Genomic DNA, 16,185 nt, shown 5'->3' with positions numbered 1-16,185 from the left:
CAGTTTCATATTAATTTGCAGGATGTACCGTCTCAAATTAATGGTCCAGGAATTAAAATACCCTCCGTACCTCCACAAGGGGTTTACTATCTTTGCTATCAAACGCTGCTTTGTGATCCATAAGATAAATCATCGCTCGCTCCTGTGCAGTCGAGCATACCATTCATTGTACACCCTTTGTTTGGCCTTTTGTAGTTACTGATCTCCTTCAGGTAGACAGCAAATATACCACTTCTGCTAGCCTGGCTACCTCTCCACCTGATGTCCAGGACAAACAGTATATTCACCTTTTTCCCTAGATTTTCCTGCCATAGTCCCAACATTCAAAGTTTCTCTCAGTCCTCTACTCTTGCTCTTCCTCTTCCCTCTGCCAGTGGACAGTTTCCAGTGGGCCTTGACCTTTCCAGTTTGAAAGTCAAAGATTTGATTCACATATTTAGTCTGTCACTATATAACTTGGATCGTATTGTCTTGAGCTTGACTTTTTTATTTTCCTCTGACCACTACTCATACTTGGGCCTTCATATGGGTCCAAATGCTTTTCAGGACCAGAGAGTTCTGATTGAGTACTTCTTTTAAAATATTTAGCTGTCTCACTGGAAGCATCATGAATTCCTCTGCTGTTTGAGCAGCACAGGTTAATTCAGGGAACAGGAATTGTTTAGTTGTTAAATAAAGACAGTAGCTCCATCGTGTGTTGTGTGTTACACACTGCAAGCGAAACGATGACGGTTCGGTTTGTCCCTCGCTGCGACCCGTCGTCCGCTGCACGTTTCGCCGGAGACGCTCCTCTTCTGTCTCTCCAGCTTTGTACCACAAGCTGAACCACGCCGCGGCTGCTTTCTTGAGGAACCGGGACTGAAACACGCCGCGAAATGGCTCTCCACGTCCCCAAAGCCCCCGGCTTTGCCCAAATGTTGAAGGATGGCGCCAAGGTGAGGTTCAAGCAATTTGCTTTGGGTTGTTTTTTTTAGCTTCCGGGGAGATTTTGTAAACGGGCGTGCTAGTTAGCTTTAGCCTCTGAGTTAGCGCATTCATTTTGCATCATGCGAGAGAGTTCTGGAAGGTTGTCAGGCCGCTCCCAGCTGCCGTTCCTGGTACTCTTTGTTCGACTTTTAGCTACGTCTTTTCATTGTTTCATCTCATTCTTGATAATTCAATCGCTATCTACCGTGATAGATCGTTATTTCTAGCTGTCAAATCTCGGTGATCTAAGCTAACGGTAGCTTGGTTTGATTGTCACCTCAACCGCCCAGAGATGCTGCTCAGGGTTCACTGTTGATTTAATTTATTGTTGTTGTTTTTTAACATTCAATTTGCAAGTGTTTTCCCCAACATTGCACAGTCTAATAAATTACTCTCTAACAATGCAGAGTATATTACCCATGTCTTAATACAAATGAGAAACAAGTTGCATCCTCTAACGTTGGTGGTTGTGTCATCTGATGCAGCACTTTTCAGGTCTTGAAGAGGCTGTTTTCCGCAACATCAAGGCTTGTAAGGAGCTTTCCCAGACCACACGCACAGCCTACGGGCCAAATGGTAGGATTTATAACTCCATAATATCAAAATCCATGAAAATTGAAAGTCCCTGAAATTGTCTAGCTCAGACAGATTTCCATTTTCAGGTATGAATAAAATGGTCATCAACCACTTGGAGAAGCTGTTTGTTACCAATGATGCTGCAACAATTCTAAGAGAACTTGAGGTAAGGAAATCTTCTTAGTGCAATACAATATTTATTTCATCACAATTAATATTGAATGTTACACTTCACAAACTTGACTGTTCAGCTCCTAAAATATAACAAGTGTTAGAGATGTTTCTCTCATAATGGTTAGATATGAAATAGTCAAGTTTAACAAGCAGTCTCTTTAGGTTGACCCACATATTTTGAGGGGGGGCAGGGACCCAGCAGCCGTCTGAAGGACACCATTACGTCTGACTCATGAATGGAGATACACAGCCAATAACGCTTTCCCCAGGAAAATCTGGGGGTTGGGGACTGATGAACAGAACTTTACTAAAGGAAAAGTAGACTCTAAATGACTTGTAATTAGAATAATTAACTCAAACTTAAACCAAAGTGCCTTTTTTAGAGGGTTCTAAGAGAATCGCAGCATATAATCGCCCGGGTCATCTACAGTCTGTACAGGTCTCTTCTACAGAGAATCCCTTGCAACACAGTGACTGCGTCTTACAAACCAGTGCTTTTCCACGGCCAGGCTTTTAATGGTTTCCCTTGCTGTGTATCAACAGGTGCAGCATCCAGCAGCCAAAATGATTGTAATGGCATCTCACATGCAAGAGCAGGAGGTGGGAGATGGTACGAACTTTGTCCTGGTGTTCGCCGGAGCTCTGTTGGAGCTGGCTGAGGAGCTTCTCAGGATGGGCCTGTCTGTGTCTGAGGTCAGAAGTCAGTCTCGAAAGAGCAGCATGAATGTGAAATAACTTGTTAAAATTCAATCTGCTTTTGTCTGCCACTTTTCAGGTTTATTGTTACTCATGTTTTATCCTCAAAATTAAATCTGTCTTGGGTGATTTGTACTGTTATTCATAATTTGATTTTTTTTCTTTTTAATTCAAATTGATCACCAGAGTTTGTTCACCAAAAAAATAGAAGTCAAACATCCTTTTCTGTCTCACAGGTGATTGAAGGCTATGAAAAGGCATGCAAGAAAGCTCTCGAGATCCTGCCTGACTGTGTGTGTGCCTCAGCCAAGAACCTCCATGACATCAACGAGGCCACATCTTTAATCCGCACTGCTGTCATGAGCAAACAGTACGGCCATGAAGACTTCCTCGCCAACCTCATCGCACAGGCCTGTGGTGAGCATCTATTCCTTGCAGTAGAACAAATACACAACTATCTTTTTTAAAGACTCAACTATTATAACATGTATTGCCCTTTTTAAACTTTGAATATCTTTTCTTTGCTTTATGCCGGCAGTGTCCATCTTCCCAGAATCTGGCAGTTTCAATGTTGATAACGTCAGAGTATGCAAGATTTTGGTACGTCACTTTGGAATATGGAATAGATAGTGTGTGATGATTGTGGGTGCGTGTGTCTGGTTGACTGTGTGCGTTTGTGTGTGTGTTTTCTTCCCAAAGATATAATATCTGGTCTTTTCTAGGGTTGTGGAGTGACAGCTTCATCCATGCTTCATGGTATGGTTTTCAAAAAGGAAGCAGAGGGAGACGTAACATCTGTTAAAGACGCCAAGATTGCTGTCTTTTCCTGTCCTTTTGACTGTATGGTCACAGAGACCAAGGTGATTCACGCTTTCACTTTGTATTTTCTGTTTTAGAAGTACTGGTAGTAATTTAGCTTTACCACTGTCATTTAACCATTGGAATGTTACAGTTAGCTTGGAATCTGGATTTTGTTTTATTTAGAAATGTGAAACTACTGGTTTTATGTGGCTAAGAATCTTTTGTGATTTGTAGGGCACCGTGCTCATAAACAGTGCAAAGGAGCTGATGGATTTCAGCAAAGGAGAGGAGGACATGATGGAGTCCCAGGTGAAAGCCATCAAGGAATCTGGCGCTAATGTGGTGGTAACCGGCGGCAAAGTGGCCGACATGGCACTGCACTATGCCAACAAGTACAAGTTGATGGTGGTGAGGTGAGAGAGAGCTGCATTATGACATGCTTAGAACGCTTCTGCCTGTGATTCTTTTGGAATGTCGTAAAAAGCAAAATACTCGATGTATGAATGTACAGATTTGTATTTAAATACAGGTTTTGGAGATCTGCAGGAGTAGCTGTTGTACTTTTTTCCCCCCTGACATCCTATCTTTTCATTAATCAGGCTTAACAGTAAGTGGGACCTGAGGCGGTTATGCAAGACTGTGGGAGCCGTAGCCTTACCCAGAATGGTGAGCGTCCATTATTGATAAGCAAAATATTACGCACATTACTGGACTGTTCATCACTATCTAAGCTTTGTGTTGTTAGACTGCTCCAACTCCTGAGGAGGTGGGTCACTGTGACAGCGTCTACCTGACAGAGGTAGGGGACACCCAAGTGGTGGTCTTCAAACACGGTAAATCCGAGTCTTTTGCCATTTACTGATGTTTCGTTATAGCGATTTGATCTCTGAATGTGAAGGTTAAAGTATTCGATGTTATCTATTTTAACAGAGAAGGAAGATGGTGCCATCTCAACAGTGGTGATCAGGGGCTCTACAGACAACCTGATGGATGACATTGAGAGGGCAGTAGATGACGGTGTCAACACCTACAAGGTTCTGGTCAGGGTATGTCACATTTATCATAATTAATAGACATTAAAGAAAATTTGTGTGAATGGCAACAAGTGGTGCTAGTATTTCATTTGCCCATTTACTGATCACCGATGTGTCTGCATATTCACGAAAGATACGGTATACATTGCGTGAAAATATGACGCACAAGTTTTCTATACATTTGTGAATTTTATATTGTCTAGAAAAGGACAGGCTGAGAATTGAAAGGAGTGAAAAAAAAACGCCATTAAGATTAATACAAAAAGTTAAATTTAACATTTCTGTGTCTGTGGATGCAGCACGTCTTTAACATAGTCAAAGTCACAATGACTGGCACCTCTATTCTGTGCTTACCCATAAAATGTCCAATTGATGTAAGTGACACGGGTCTCTCATGATTTTTTTTTTTTTATCCAAGGACAAACGCTTGGTACCTGGAGCAGGAGCCACTGAGATTGAACTGGCCAAACAGCTGGCCTCATATGGAGAGGTATGCCTGTTCAGACTTTTTGATGTCATCACTGGCAAATAAACAGATGCGGCCAAGAAAAACCTCCCTCTCTCCTGTCGTTAGTCTTGTCCTGGTCTGGAGCAATATTCCATCAAGAAGTTTGCAGAGGCCTTCGAGGCCTTTCCCCGCGCTCTGGCCGAGAACTCGGGCGTGAAAGGGAACGAGCTCATCTCTAAACTGTATGCCGCTCATCATGATGGAAACAAAACCATGGGCTTTGACATAGAGGTGTGTATGCTGCTGTTATTTTTAACCTCTGAAGTGAAATATCAATTAGTTGTCATCTGTAGAATATGATATTGATAATTTAAACTTAATAGTACATGTTCAGTTGACTGATAGCATTGATGTGTTATCTAGGCGGACAGCCCTGCTGTGAAAGACGTACTCGAGACTGGAATCCTGGATCCTTTCCTCGTCAAGTACTGGGGCATCAAACTGGCCACCAACGCTGCCATCACTGTGTTGAGAGTCGACCAGGTTAGTAGCCGAGCACTCGTCGGTACTTCCCGTTTTGATATTAAGTGACGGGATTCATTTTGGATGGAGTGTACTTCAGTTGCTCTGCAAAGAAACCTGGTCGATGCACATCTTGTAACTGGAAAGAGATCAGATCTTGAGTTTAATTTCTATTCTAATGCTCACGTTTCCAACTGAATTTCCTCTCGGGCGACCGGATCCTTTCCATCGCACTTCTCTGTGTCATCGGTTGTTTTTCACCGAGTGCTGCGTGTTTCAGCGGCGCACAACAAGAACTGATTGAAACGTCGGCGTCTGCGAGGTGTACACAAAAAGGCGTTTTCTTCCATTATTCAACCTTTGGGAAGTTTGCGATGACGTCAGTGTGTGTCTGTACGTGTGCGATCCAGATCATCATGGCTAAGGCTGCAGGGGGACCCAAGGCTCCCAAACAGAGAGGCCACTGGGACAAGGACGATTGGGATGAGGAGCCTGATAAATTTGAAACTCACCATTAGAGGGCAAATCTACCCTCTTATCAGTAGGTTTTTGAATGTTTGGGGTTCTTTTGTGTGTGTAACGCAAGAGTGCACAGGTGATACTTACTGGCTTACAACACACCGAGGTTTGAAATGGTTGTTTTGCCCGTGAACTACTAACACCACCGCCGTTCACAGATCAGTATGTAGCTGCAGCTGATTCCACAGGATTCATAACAATCAAAGTGTGTTAAAAATCACCAGGCATGCCCCCGACGGCATGTTGCCTTACACAGAATGTGTGTGCAGTGTTGGCATGCTGCATGCACTCATCCCTCCACGGCGCCGTCCTCTGGTGATGGCAGAAATAAGATGACAATTAACATAAATAATTTTTCAATCTGTAAAAATTTTAAATAATTTTTAGCACCAGAATTCATTGTCAGTCTTCATTTCTGTTATAAAATGTACTTACAGCGTGGAAGAGCCTTTGCTCTCTTGCCTGTTCCACTTAAAGTGCATTTGTGGCACATTTTCTAGTCGATTGCATTACCCCTACATGAACATCAATAATTCATCTTTGTAGCCATCTCCTTGGATCTACTGGGATTTAAATCACCTGTTTTTACATTTTACAAATTTAAAGTCATCTGTTTTTCATCAGTTTTTACTTTACAAAGTAACAGTAAATCAAATTGCTCTGAGGTGTTAAACGTGGTCCTGCCTCACAATATGGAGATATTCCCGGGTGGAATAGATCATTTTCAGATTTTTTTTTAATTTTTTTTATTTTCCCTCACGGTAACACTTTAACAAGAATGTTTTAGCCTCTTGCCTAATTGATCTCCAAGCACAGAGCACAGACGTGACTGCTGTCATTTCTCCTTGCAGATCATCATGGCCAAACCAGCAGGGGGACCCAAAGCCCCCCAAGGCCATAAGGACTTTGACGAAGATGACTGAGGCGGATGCTGAACGGCCGATACTCCCTGAACGCTTCCACGAGGATTCACCAAACCTTTTCTACTGTTTATTTAAGGCATCAGATGTTTGGTTTCTTTTCTAGGAATGACCAAATAATGGTTAAAGTAATGTGTCCCGGTAAATGTATGGATGGCACTGTCTGCTTTTTATGTTCGCCCTCCCAAATAAAAGGCACTTGCGCTGTCGTGTTCTGGATTTCATCTTCTTTTTCGCTTTATTCTCCTCTGTGGCATGCTGAGGGATACCAGAGCTCTTTGTTTACCGTTACCGTTCCAATTTTTTATTTTTTTTTCCCCCTGCTCCCTCATCTTGGCTTTACATCAGCTTTTACACTTCTGTCTTTTGAGACACGAAAGCCGCGTGTAAATCAAGGCTACTCGACTTAGGGATAGGTGTTATTGTCGTGAATAACCTCATATTCAAATTAAATCTTAAACACGCGGGAAAACGTGCGTGTTTCCCCCTCTGTGTCGCAGCAGCAGGAATTATGCATGCAGAGGTTTATTTTTAGCCCAGAATACATTGTGCTATCAGGTCTTGACACGTTCCTTTTTTTGTGCATTATCTCTCCCCCCCTCATTGTAATTCCCACGTTTAAACCCAAATAATCCACATGGTAGTCGAAATAACCCTTTAAAAATGGGTCCTGAGCTGCAGGGATGGAGGACAGCAGGGGGAGCTGAATCCTCCAGCTTGCACCCCATTGGTCGGGGAGGTTGTGGGCGGATTTGCTCTGACGTCGCCTCACCCGGGATTAACTTGTTTTCATGTCGCCATAACCATCACATTTCACAGCCAGGTTCGCGGTGCATACTTTGATGTAGTCTTCTGTGTGTGTTGAGTGTGTGTGTATGTGTGTGTGTATGCGTGTGTGTGCTGCAGAGGGTGAACGGCTGCAGAGCGCGGAGGGCGCACGGATGAAGAGCGCTCGTCGCGCCGAGGCTGCGGGGTCGCTGTCCCGGCGCACGGATGGGGGCCGACGGCAGTAAAACCAGGAAGGTACGTGGGATTCCTTAGTGGAGGTGTGACGCACGCAGGTGTGTGTGTGTGTGTGTTTGGGGAGAGGGGTGTGCTCTGTTTCCATGGAAATGTTTACTGCCAAAGATAATAACCTGCGCCCCTGTTGCACGGAGATCATTCAACAGTATTCAAACTAAACAACACGAGGGTTGGTTGACAATTTTGCACATAAAGTGGATCAATAAACACCCTTTGGAAGATTTTTCCCCAATTGTATAATCTTTACTCATCAACCCTAACTGATCAACTATTCCCTATTGATCTTTGAACGTGGCTCGGCCTGATGCTCCATTGACCTTGTGCGTTTCCGCTGAGGGCCCACGGATGTGTCCCCTCGCAGGATAATTACATCCTGCACGGCTCACTGCACACATCTTGCACCACAGAGCATCATATCTGGAGGGGAGGAGGGGGTGGGGGGTGACCCAGCGCCTGAGGCTCATATTACACCAGAGCGTGTGCTTTTCCCTTTTACCCCCTTCTTTTTTATTAGCTAAATAATAGAAGCGAGAAGGGAAGAATTAAAGAACACACTCTGAAAGTTCTCACTTGAACACAACACACTCCTCTGGGGGCTCTTTCTTGATTTGGTTCTGATCAGACCAATAATGTGTTCCGCAATGTATTTCAAATAAAACCCGTAAATGCCAGACTCCAATCCAGCAGGTCCATGTGAGCATTGAGACGTGTAGGATTAGTGTCTCCCGATGGAGGTGCAGAGTTCCACTGATAGTCCTTAAAACAAACCTCTTTTAGGAAAGTTCTCCACGGGTGCAAAGGGTAGAGCCTCTCCTTCATCTGGTCGTAGAAACTTTGCTCTGTGACTCACTATTTGTGAGCAGGATGCTCCGAGGCCTGACCGTTGCTCCTCCGTCCGGAGCTGACTCACCTCCGCCTCGGCCGTATTCTCAGGCGAGACGGCCCGAGGTGCTTTGTGTCATTCTTACAAATTTTCCATGTACGAGGCGAGGAAGAAATACTTTTTTTTTGGTCTGCACGTGCACATTACTAACGTCTACATGTATTTAAGGGACTTTTAGAAGATAGGTCATCACAGATGATAATAAAGATTATTACAAGAGCTAGAATGATACAACAGAAAAACTATCAAACAGGTTTTAGTGTTTGCTGATTTAGAAAAGCCTTGTTACGTTTCAGATAATTTACATCAGGCGCGTCCAAAGTTCAGATTTTTCTCTCAAATAGATCATTAAAGTCTCCAAATACAGACTTTGCCTCAGTTATAATGAGTCTTGTTTCAAATGAACATGAGGTGGAGATTTAAATCAACGTCATGAAAGTGTGGGAGATTCTACAAATGCTTATCTCTGCGTTCTGACCCCAGATGTGAAATAGAGATAGAATCATTTTTGTTGGTTCGATTAGGTTGAGAAACACCACCATTTAGAAAATGTTATAATTATTACAAAAATGTTAAATAATTGTTATAGACTGGTGGGTTTAGATGGAGCTTTTGTGGAATATCCACAACCTCAGGGACTCCCCCGGTTACATCAACCTTATTTGTTGTCAAAAAATAAATTAAAAAGGTGCAAGAAACATTAAGATTGAGTGTCACTGTATGAACCATAAAGTTTGGGAGCTCTGCTCGGGTTCCTGTGTGTTGATTGGACTGATAAAGATCGTAACATGTTTTCTTATTCGATCTTCTAACTGAGCCGTTCGCTGTCCGTCTCCTTTCAGAGGCCTGCTGAAGGCCAGGAAGATGAGCACTTCTCATCGGGATGGCGTAGCTTCCTCTCCAGCGTGGGCCTGTCCATCCCGGCGGGCATCTGTCGGCTGGCGCCGCCTGCCCTGCGCCTGGGCCGCCGCCGAATGCTGCAGGGCAAAACCCCCGACATCCCGGACCACGTCCTGAGGTTGGCGGGCGTCGGCCCGGACAAGCTGAGAGCAGAATGGACCCTGCCGGGATTTATCAGCATGTTCCTGCCTGAATTTCCTCACAGAACGGTGCCTGGTCAAGAACACTTTCAGGTAAAGGCGGATGCACAAAGCGTTCCATCCGACGCTTCGCTCATTTTTCTCGTCAGACGGCTCATTCTGACCGTGCCCCATCTCTCTCTGGGCTTTGCCAGGTGCTGGGTTACATTGCCAAAGGTTCTTTTGGACCGATTCTGAAAGTGAAGGACAAGGCCAAGCAGAAAACATACGCCGTAAAAGTGAGTCCGTTTTTTTTTTTTAAATACGTCAGAATGAAAGATTTGTCTACAATGCTCTCAATCCATTATTTTTCACAAATCCATACTTCATTGTCTATTATTGTATCGTACTGGTCAACAGGTTATACCTAAATCTGAGATTCTGCGACTCGGAGTCTTGGAACAGTCAAAAGAAGAAGTTATAGTTCAAGTGAGTACCTAAACGTCACAGCTGTTAGGTGGATCTGACAAAAATATATTTGTGACAACTGTGAGTGCACAACTTGTGGTCTGCACTGGGGGAAACCTGATTATGATTTTGTAAAATAATTAAAAGTGTATTAAAAAGTTAATTAAAAAGTGTTATATCTTTATGCTGAAGAAATGCAATATGAAATTAAGCTTTACACTCAGTGAGGCGCAAACATGCAGGTGCTCCTGTTGATTACACAAAAATCTCTATTCGGAAGAAGCTACTTATTACGTAAGTTAATAAATCCTTGTCTATTTACACTACATGAATGTTCATCGAATGGAATCCGGTTGCGCAACTGTACAACTTGACTATAAAAGTCTAGTGTAGTCTACAATGTGTTCTGATTAAAGTGAAGACTTAATACAAGTAAGATTATGATTAAGGGATTCCTTATTTTATCAGATATTTAGTCGAATCCTCTATTCCTGGTCAGAGGGGATAAAGTGTTGATTTGATTTTCCACATCCGTTTTCGCCCATTGGTTCCCGTGTTGCACAAGACCGAGCCACTTGAGTAGTGAGGAAATTGGTCAGCGATGAGATAGAAATATATACTTATAAAGTGAGCGTTTCAGGATGAACTTTGACCTTTGCCTGCAGCGTCAGATTCGCCACCCATTTGTCCATGACCTCCAGGACTGCTGGCAGACACAGCGCCACCTCTACATTAGTGAGTCAGCCAGAGACCAGTGACCCTATTCAACCCCAAACCCACTGTCCGAAAAAACCCTCAAACCAGACACGAACATGGAGATTTCTCTCCGAGACACACAAACGCCGGCCTACAACCCTGCAAGCTCACTCTAGTCCGCCACTGCTTGTCCACCCTGTCGCTTCTTTGCCCCGTTACACTCTACCCTAAAGTGGTTCCCCCCTTTTTTTTTTATTTTGAATCAGCCACTGACTCAGACAGTGTGACCTAGTTTATTTGCTTTTGTACCCCTTGGGAAAGGAGCGCATGTTAGCTTAAGGATGCTTAGGGAGGACCAAGTGTTAATCCAAAAGGGAGGACACCCCCTTTTTTAATCACCATAGAGATCTCTGCTGATTTAAAATCCCATATTCGTATATGCATTGTTTCACTTGCTTAACTTTTTGAGTATCATTGAGTGGAGTTACTTTTGTATTTTTATTGTGCAATCAAATTAATGTATTTCTAGTTGAAAAAATCACAGATGAGAGCAAGATACTCAACACTGCAATGGAAAAGTGTTTTAACAGGGATAAATAAATATGGGATATATTCAAATTTATCACTTTTCCATGGTTATCCAAAGGCTTGCCTTTCTAGCATGCATGGGCTTCATCACCTACAGGATGATATATATACATATACATGTATATATATATATATATATATATGAAGTATATCTATCATCTAAATTTCTACACCACTTTATCAAAACTGGTGTGTTTTACAATTTCTTTTTTATGATATCTGTATACTACACATGTATTTGTTTGTGTTTTGTTTACAATGTTTGGCACCCAAGAGGATTAGTTGTTATCTTCTGTAAAAGCTGACACGAAACTTAAAGATGTAAAAGTTAACTCCATTCATTAATCAGAATATTTTGGTCAATGATTTTTGATACAGATAGAAAACTGAATTGTTTTGCAGTTTGGTATTTATCAACCTGTTTGGATGTCAGGCTATCGAAAATCAGAGGGTGTCCTCTCTTTTAACATTTTTCACTCAGCGAGAGTGAATGTGTTTGGTCCGCAGAGGAAGTTTTACGAGATCGACACTTTTAGACAACATCCCCCCCGCCAGTGAGCTACGCATCCTGCACAAGCTCTCCTTCGGTGCACATGACAGAAACATGTCTTTATTAACACCTCGTCTGTTCCCACAGTGTGTGATTACTGCAGCACGGGAGACCTTTACACTTACTGGCAAATGATCGGTCAGTTCACAGAAGACACGGTGCGAGTGTTTGCAGCGGAGTTGGGTTGTGCGCTCGGTAAGCCAGATCCTACGTTTAATCAGTATTGTCGACATCGTATTTCCGACAATTAATCTTTTCAAAAATGATTAATTACTCAGATAGATGTGATTAAAATGGGAAGAGCTCATAAAGAATTTCCCATAGGATATTTGCCAGAGTTTCCAAATGTAGGGCAGCGCAGAAGCGAAGGAATGGTTATAAAACATGTTTGATCTGTGGTCAGGATTTACATCGTTTCTAATTGACTTTGACTCATCACAGGATTCCTGCACGACTTTGGAATCATCCACAGAGATGTGAAGGTAAATAAGCTACCGTTAGATTTGTGGATCATTTCTATGAAAAGGAAATTGGTTGATGTAGTTATTTATTGTCCAACAATCAATATTTGTCTAATTCAGATCTCGTACAGATAGATCATGTTTGAATTAAAGCATCCATTATTTAATTCCGTCAAGCATAAATACATGATTCTGTTGTGATCAGTGACAAACAATCTCGTTTTGCACTTTTCTACAGATGGAGAATATTCTGTTGACAGACAACGGTGAGTGCAAATGTATCCCCAGCAGAGAGCAGCACAACTCTATGGCCAGAGAAGCCATTCAGACATCCTGAATGTGCACAGCTGCCAGTCAATGCACATTAATGCATGCAAAACATCTGACGTGTGAATGTAAATATAGATCCGATTGTGATGTGAATAATTAGATATGATTCAATTTGTCTTTCTCTACAGGCGCACATACATAGTTCAATTTTCAGTGAGCCGAATCTGAATGTATAAGCTCACGTCTTGTCGTCATGGTGATCTAGATGAAAATGGTATGTTCTAGGACACCTCCGCTTAGCTGACTTTGGTTTGTCTCGACGCCTGGAGCGAGGGGGAAGAGCCTTTACTATTTGTGGGACCATCCAGTACATGGGTGAGCAATAATCCAACACGTCTCACTAAGCCCTTCAGCTACCTGATGACACTGGGATATTTTCGCAGCTCCCATTTTGACGGCATTAGCATGTGAAAAAAGAACAAGCCCACATATAGCAGATCTAGTGCAATGGCGTGCTGTGTTTACTCTGCAGCCCCAGAGGTGCTGAGCGGTGGACCCTACAACCATGCAGCTGATTGGTGGTCATTGGGAATCCTGCTTTTCTCATTGGTCACTGGGAAGGTGAGCTCTTGTTGCCAGCGTGGTTTACATGATGCACAGAAGAAATTGTCTTCCAGTGTAAGAGCTGTGACTCAAACCTATAATGATGTAAACTACACAGGAGAACTAATATTTCTATTCACGTACCCCGATCTCTGCTCAGTTCCCTGTGCCTCCTGAACCAGACCACTGCAGTATGCTGAGGAGAGTCAGGTCTTTTCCCTATGAGATGCCACTCAGCTTCAGCTCCCCCCTGGCCATGCTGATCACTGAGGTACAAACAGTCACAGGTGTACCCTGAAATTAAAATTACAGCTAACATATATAGGATATTGTTGTAATGTGCCCCTCGTGCTGTGATTAAATGCAAATTCAATTCTAATAACCGAGGGATGCGATGAAAAAACTACTTTGGACTAATCAGGTTTATTTTTATGTCCCTGGTGAGGGCTAATGTGCAAATCAGTGCAAAAGCAATCAACTTGGTGAATCAGGTTTCAGCAGTTTCCAGGTTTTGGCTTAGACTTTCATGATGTCCAACATTATTGATAATAATAGTTAGCATGGTGATGCATCGATTAGAACTCCAGCCTCACAGCTAGAAGGTTCCTGGTTTTATTCCATTAGCAAAGTTGAGTTGAATGGCCGTACGCCTCGAAATGTGACCCTGTGTGTCCATGGTTTACGGGTGCAGGGTGTACCCAACCACTCACCCCATTTCACCCCTTTCCATTTTGCATGTTCCCCTTCATGCCGGATCACTCTCCGAAGCTGAAAGCATAGCTTATGAAAAAATAAAATAAAATCATACCATCCAGATCATTATAGTGGTTAAGATGTGGTTACTTCTCTTGGCATTTATCGAAAAATCCTGCACGAGTGAGCACAAGTTTGTCTTTCCAGCTGCTGTGCAAAACTCCCGCCCGCAGACTTAGAACTCTCGATCGATTCAAACGCCAAACCTTCTTCCACGGTACGACTTTCGACCTGGCCTTGCTGCAACGCCGGCCGATAGAGGTAACCGACAACTCAGTTGAACTCAGGTGTTCGTGCTGTCAAAAAAGTTAGCAAGCGGATGATTCTCCATCTCTGTTGCTTGTCCAGGTGATTCTAGAGCTGCGGGAGAGACCCGATCGTGCGGCCAAAGCTCGACGAGGCCTAACATTGTCCCTGCAGCCTCTCAAAGGCTTTGACTACGACTCGTTGCTCAGTCCTCCGAACACACCAGACACAAAGCTGAATGCAGACACACACAGCCCCACAGCTGCACAACTTCCTGGCCCAGCCCTCTTACTGCAGCATGCTCAGGAAAAAGGTCCCCGCAGAGAAGTGTTTGTGTGACAAACACGTTTGCAAAGGCCTCAACACACTTAATCACCCTGGTACGCGGTATGCCTTCTAAGCATGTCTTATTTCGTAAAAGTCAAGATTCTTATACATGATTGAATAGCACCAACCTGCATTTTGTTTGTGAATTTGATTATTTTCTTTTCAATGTGCAAAGCACTCTTTTCTTTTTCTTGTTTGCCTTCTCTCCAGTGAGCACCTTTTTCAGCCCTGCTGCATTTGCTCAATGGTTTTGCAAGAGAGATTGCGCTATTGTTCATCTACTTCCAATTTTACAAGAGACTGGTCATGGGTGTCAGGCTGACACGTAATGAATAACTGCTTCCACATATACCGTGCAGAGGAAAGTCATGTTTGGGACAAAGCACTATATTTCTTGATGGCACAATACGTTTTGTTTTTTTTCTGTTAATACAGACATACAACATAAATCCCACAAGAAAATGAGTGGAGATTCTGAGCACAATGAGAGAATATTGTAAAAAAAAAAAAAAAAATTATCTTTCTGGTTGCATGTGTTTCCCAAACTTCATCTTATCCATCAATTTTTTTATAGCTGCAAAAATATCTTGTCACCTGTATAAAGTAAAAAGTCAACATCAGGTGAACACTACGTTCTCTTCTGATTTTCTATTTTCATCACTCAGGGGAGCAGTCACTGGTTTTCCCAAATCTGCCTTGATTTTGACTCCTGGACGGCACCTTTTGGGCTCGGACTGGGTTGAATGAACAACAGCATTATATGCCTCTAGTTCACATTCAATGGATACAGGGCTTTTTTTCTATTATCCAAGGTTACCGTAACCCTTGCCGGTAATCATACTTTCAGTCACTTGCCTGATCACTAGATTATACAAGGATTTTGTAAGGTAATGCCCGGATGTACCCTGAACGCCTCTTTTGAGTGATCCTGAATTTGCTTTTGTCACAAAATGCTTGTTTATAAATTCCTCTTTCTAATATTTAATATTTATTAATATCTTGGGTTGCTGTTTGATGGAACTTGGTGTGTCATGTCGCCATGTATTTTTGTAATTGAACCGCAGATGGTATATTAAATGATCTTACTGTAAAGCCCACAGCTTGCTTTGTCTGTCTGTTTCAGAGAGCAGCAGGACAGAACAGGAAATGTCCTTGGATTTTAACACCCCCGAAATTAGTCAATAAATAGAAATTCATCATTGCATCACTCGTCAGTTGTGTCACATCATATCAGGAACAAAATGTGCCGCTGGTTTGTTGAATGAAAAAAAAACCATTCTTGCGCATTTTCCAGTAGTTGGACCTTTTCTTTTGGGTTTTTAAACCTTTTACAAGTTAAATGCAAAATGTCAACTTGAAAGATGCTTACCAGGCCAGTTGGAGCAACTTGGGGTTCAGTGTCTTGTCCAAGGAAACTTCAACATGCAGATAGGTGATGACGCCCCAACCTTCTGACTGGAGAGATGCCCGCTGAACCAACTGTACCGCAATATTTATTTTCAAAATAACAGTAGATTATTGCCTGTGCTGCTCAAGTTGACATTTCACATTTAAATTGTAAGGTCACTTCTGCATGCAGACCAGAGGAGCTGGAAATCAAACCGCCCCCTCTGATTAGAGCACACCTGGACATTTTATGGCC

General features: G+C 42.8%; 2 protein-coding genes across 3 annotated transcripts; both read left to right on the top strand.

Moving 5' to 3' along the window:
* Window positions 1-757: 757 nt before the first annotated feature.
* On the top strand, window positions 758-6,875 carry cct8 (chaperonin containing TCP1, subunit 8 (theta)). 2 transcript variants are annotated; one of them, XM_086177217.1, is made up of 16 exons: window positions 758-935; window positions 1,452-1,542; window positions 1,629-1,708; window positions 2,260-2,409; window positions 2,649-2,829; window positions 2,951-3,012; window positions 3,135-3,272; window positions 3,448-3,626; window positions 3,813-3,879; window positions 3,959-4,046; window positions 4,144-4,259; window positions 4,666-4,737; window positions 4,822-4,986; window positions 5,119-5,238; window positions 5,628-5,758; window positions 6,588-6,875. In XM_086177217.1, exons 1-15 carry the CDS (start codon window positions 876-878, stop codon window positions 5,733-5,735), a joined length of 1,677 nt encoding a protein of 558 aa, XP_086033343.1. In that variant the 5' UTR covers window positions 758-875; the 3' UTR covers window positions 5,736-5,758; window positions 6,588-6,875. The 2 variants fall into 2 exon arrangements, with proteins under 2 accessions (XP_086033343.1, XP_086033344.1); XM_086177218.1 differs by lacking the exon at window positions 5,628-5,758.
* An 81-nt stretch (window positions 6,876-6,956) lies between these two features.
* On the top strand, window positions 6,957-14,682 carry rskrb (ribosomal protein S6 kinase related b). Its single transcript, XM_086177219.1, has 13 exons — window positions 6,957-7,679; window positions 9,405-9,695; window positions 9,797-9,880; window positions 10,002-10,070; window positions 10,715-10,784; window positions 11,971-12,078; window positions 12,325-12,365; window positions 12,583-12,610; window positions 12,900-12,989; window positions 13,147-13,235; window positions 13,378-13,488; window positions 14,118-14,231; window positions 14,319-14,682. The coding sequence occupies exons 1-13, from the start codon at window positions 7,650-7,652 to the stop codon at window positions 14,553-14,555; spliced, it is 1,362 nt and encodes a 453-aa protein (XP_086033345.1). The 5' UTR covers window positions 6,957-7,649; the 3' UTR covers window positions 14,556-14,682.
* Window positions 14,683-16,185: the final 1,503 nt, after the last annotated feature.

This window comes from Fistularia commersonii, chromosome 29, assembly GCF_037954325.1.
Source record: "Fistularia commersonii isolate RoL2024-O1a breed Wild chromosome 29, RoL_Fcom_v1.0, whole genome shotgun sequence".
NCBI lineage: Eukaryota > Metazoa > Chordata > Actinopteri > Syngnathiformes > Fistulariidae > Fistularia > Fistularia commersonii.
Note: the sequence above shows the minus strand (reverse complement) of the source record. Positions and strands in the feature narration are given on the sequence as shown.

Excerpts from the sequence above, each read along its gene's own strand:
- cct8 (XM_086177217.1), top strand. The coding sequence starts at position 876 with ATGGCTCTCCACGTCCCCAAAGCCCCCGGCTTTGCCCAAATGTTGAAG. Across the intron at positions 3,013-3,134 it reads TCAGAGTATGCAAGATTTTG|GGTTGTGGAGTGACAGCTTC; the intron begins GTACGTCACTTT and ends GGTCTTTTCTAG. Across the intron at positions 3,627-3,812 it reads TACAAGTTGATGGTGGTGAG|GCTTAACAGTAAGTGGGACC; the intron begins GTGAGAGAGAGC and ends TTCATTAATCAG.
- rskrb (XM_086177219.1), top strand. The coding sequence starts at position 7,650 with ATGGGGGCCGACGGCAGTAAAACCAGGAAG. Across the intron at positions 12,990-13,146 it reads TGGGACCATCCAGTACATGG|CCCCAGAGGTGCTGAGCGGT; the intron begins GTGAGCAATAAT and ends TTTACTCTGCAG. Across the intron at positions 13,489-14,117 it reads TGGCCATGCTGATCACTGAG|CTGCTGTGCAAAACTCCCGC; the intron begins GTACAAACAGTC and ends TTGTCTTTCCAG.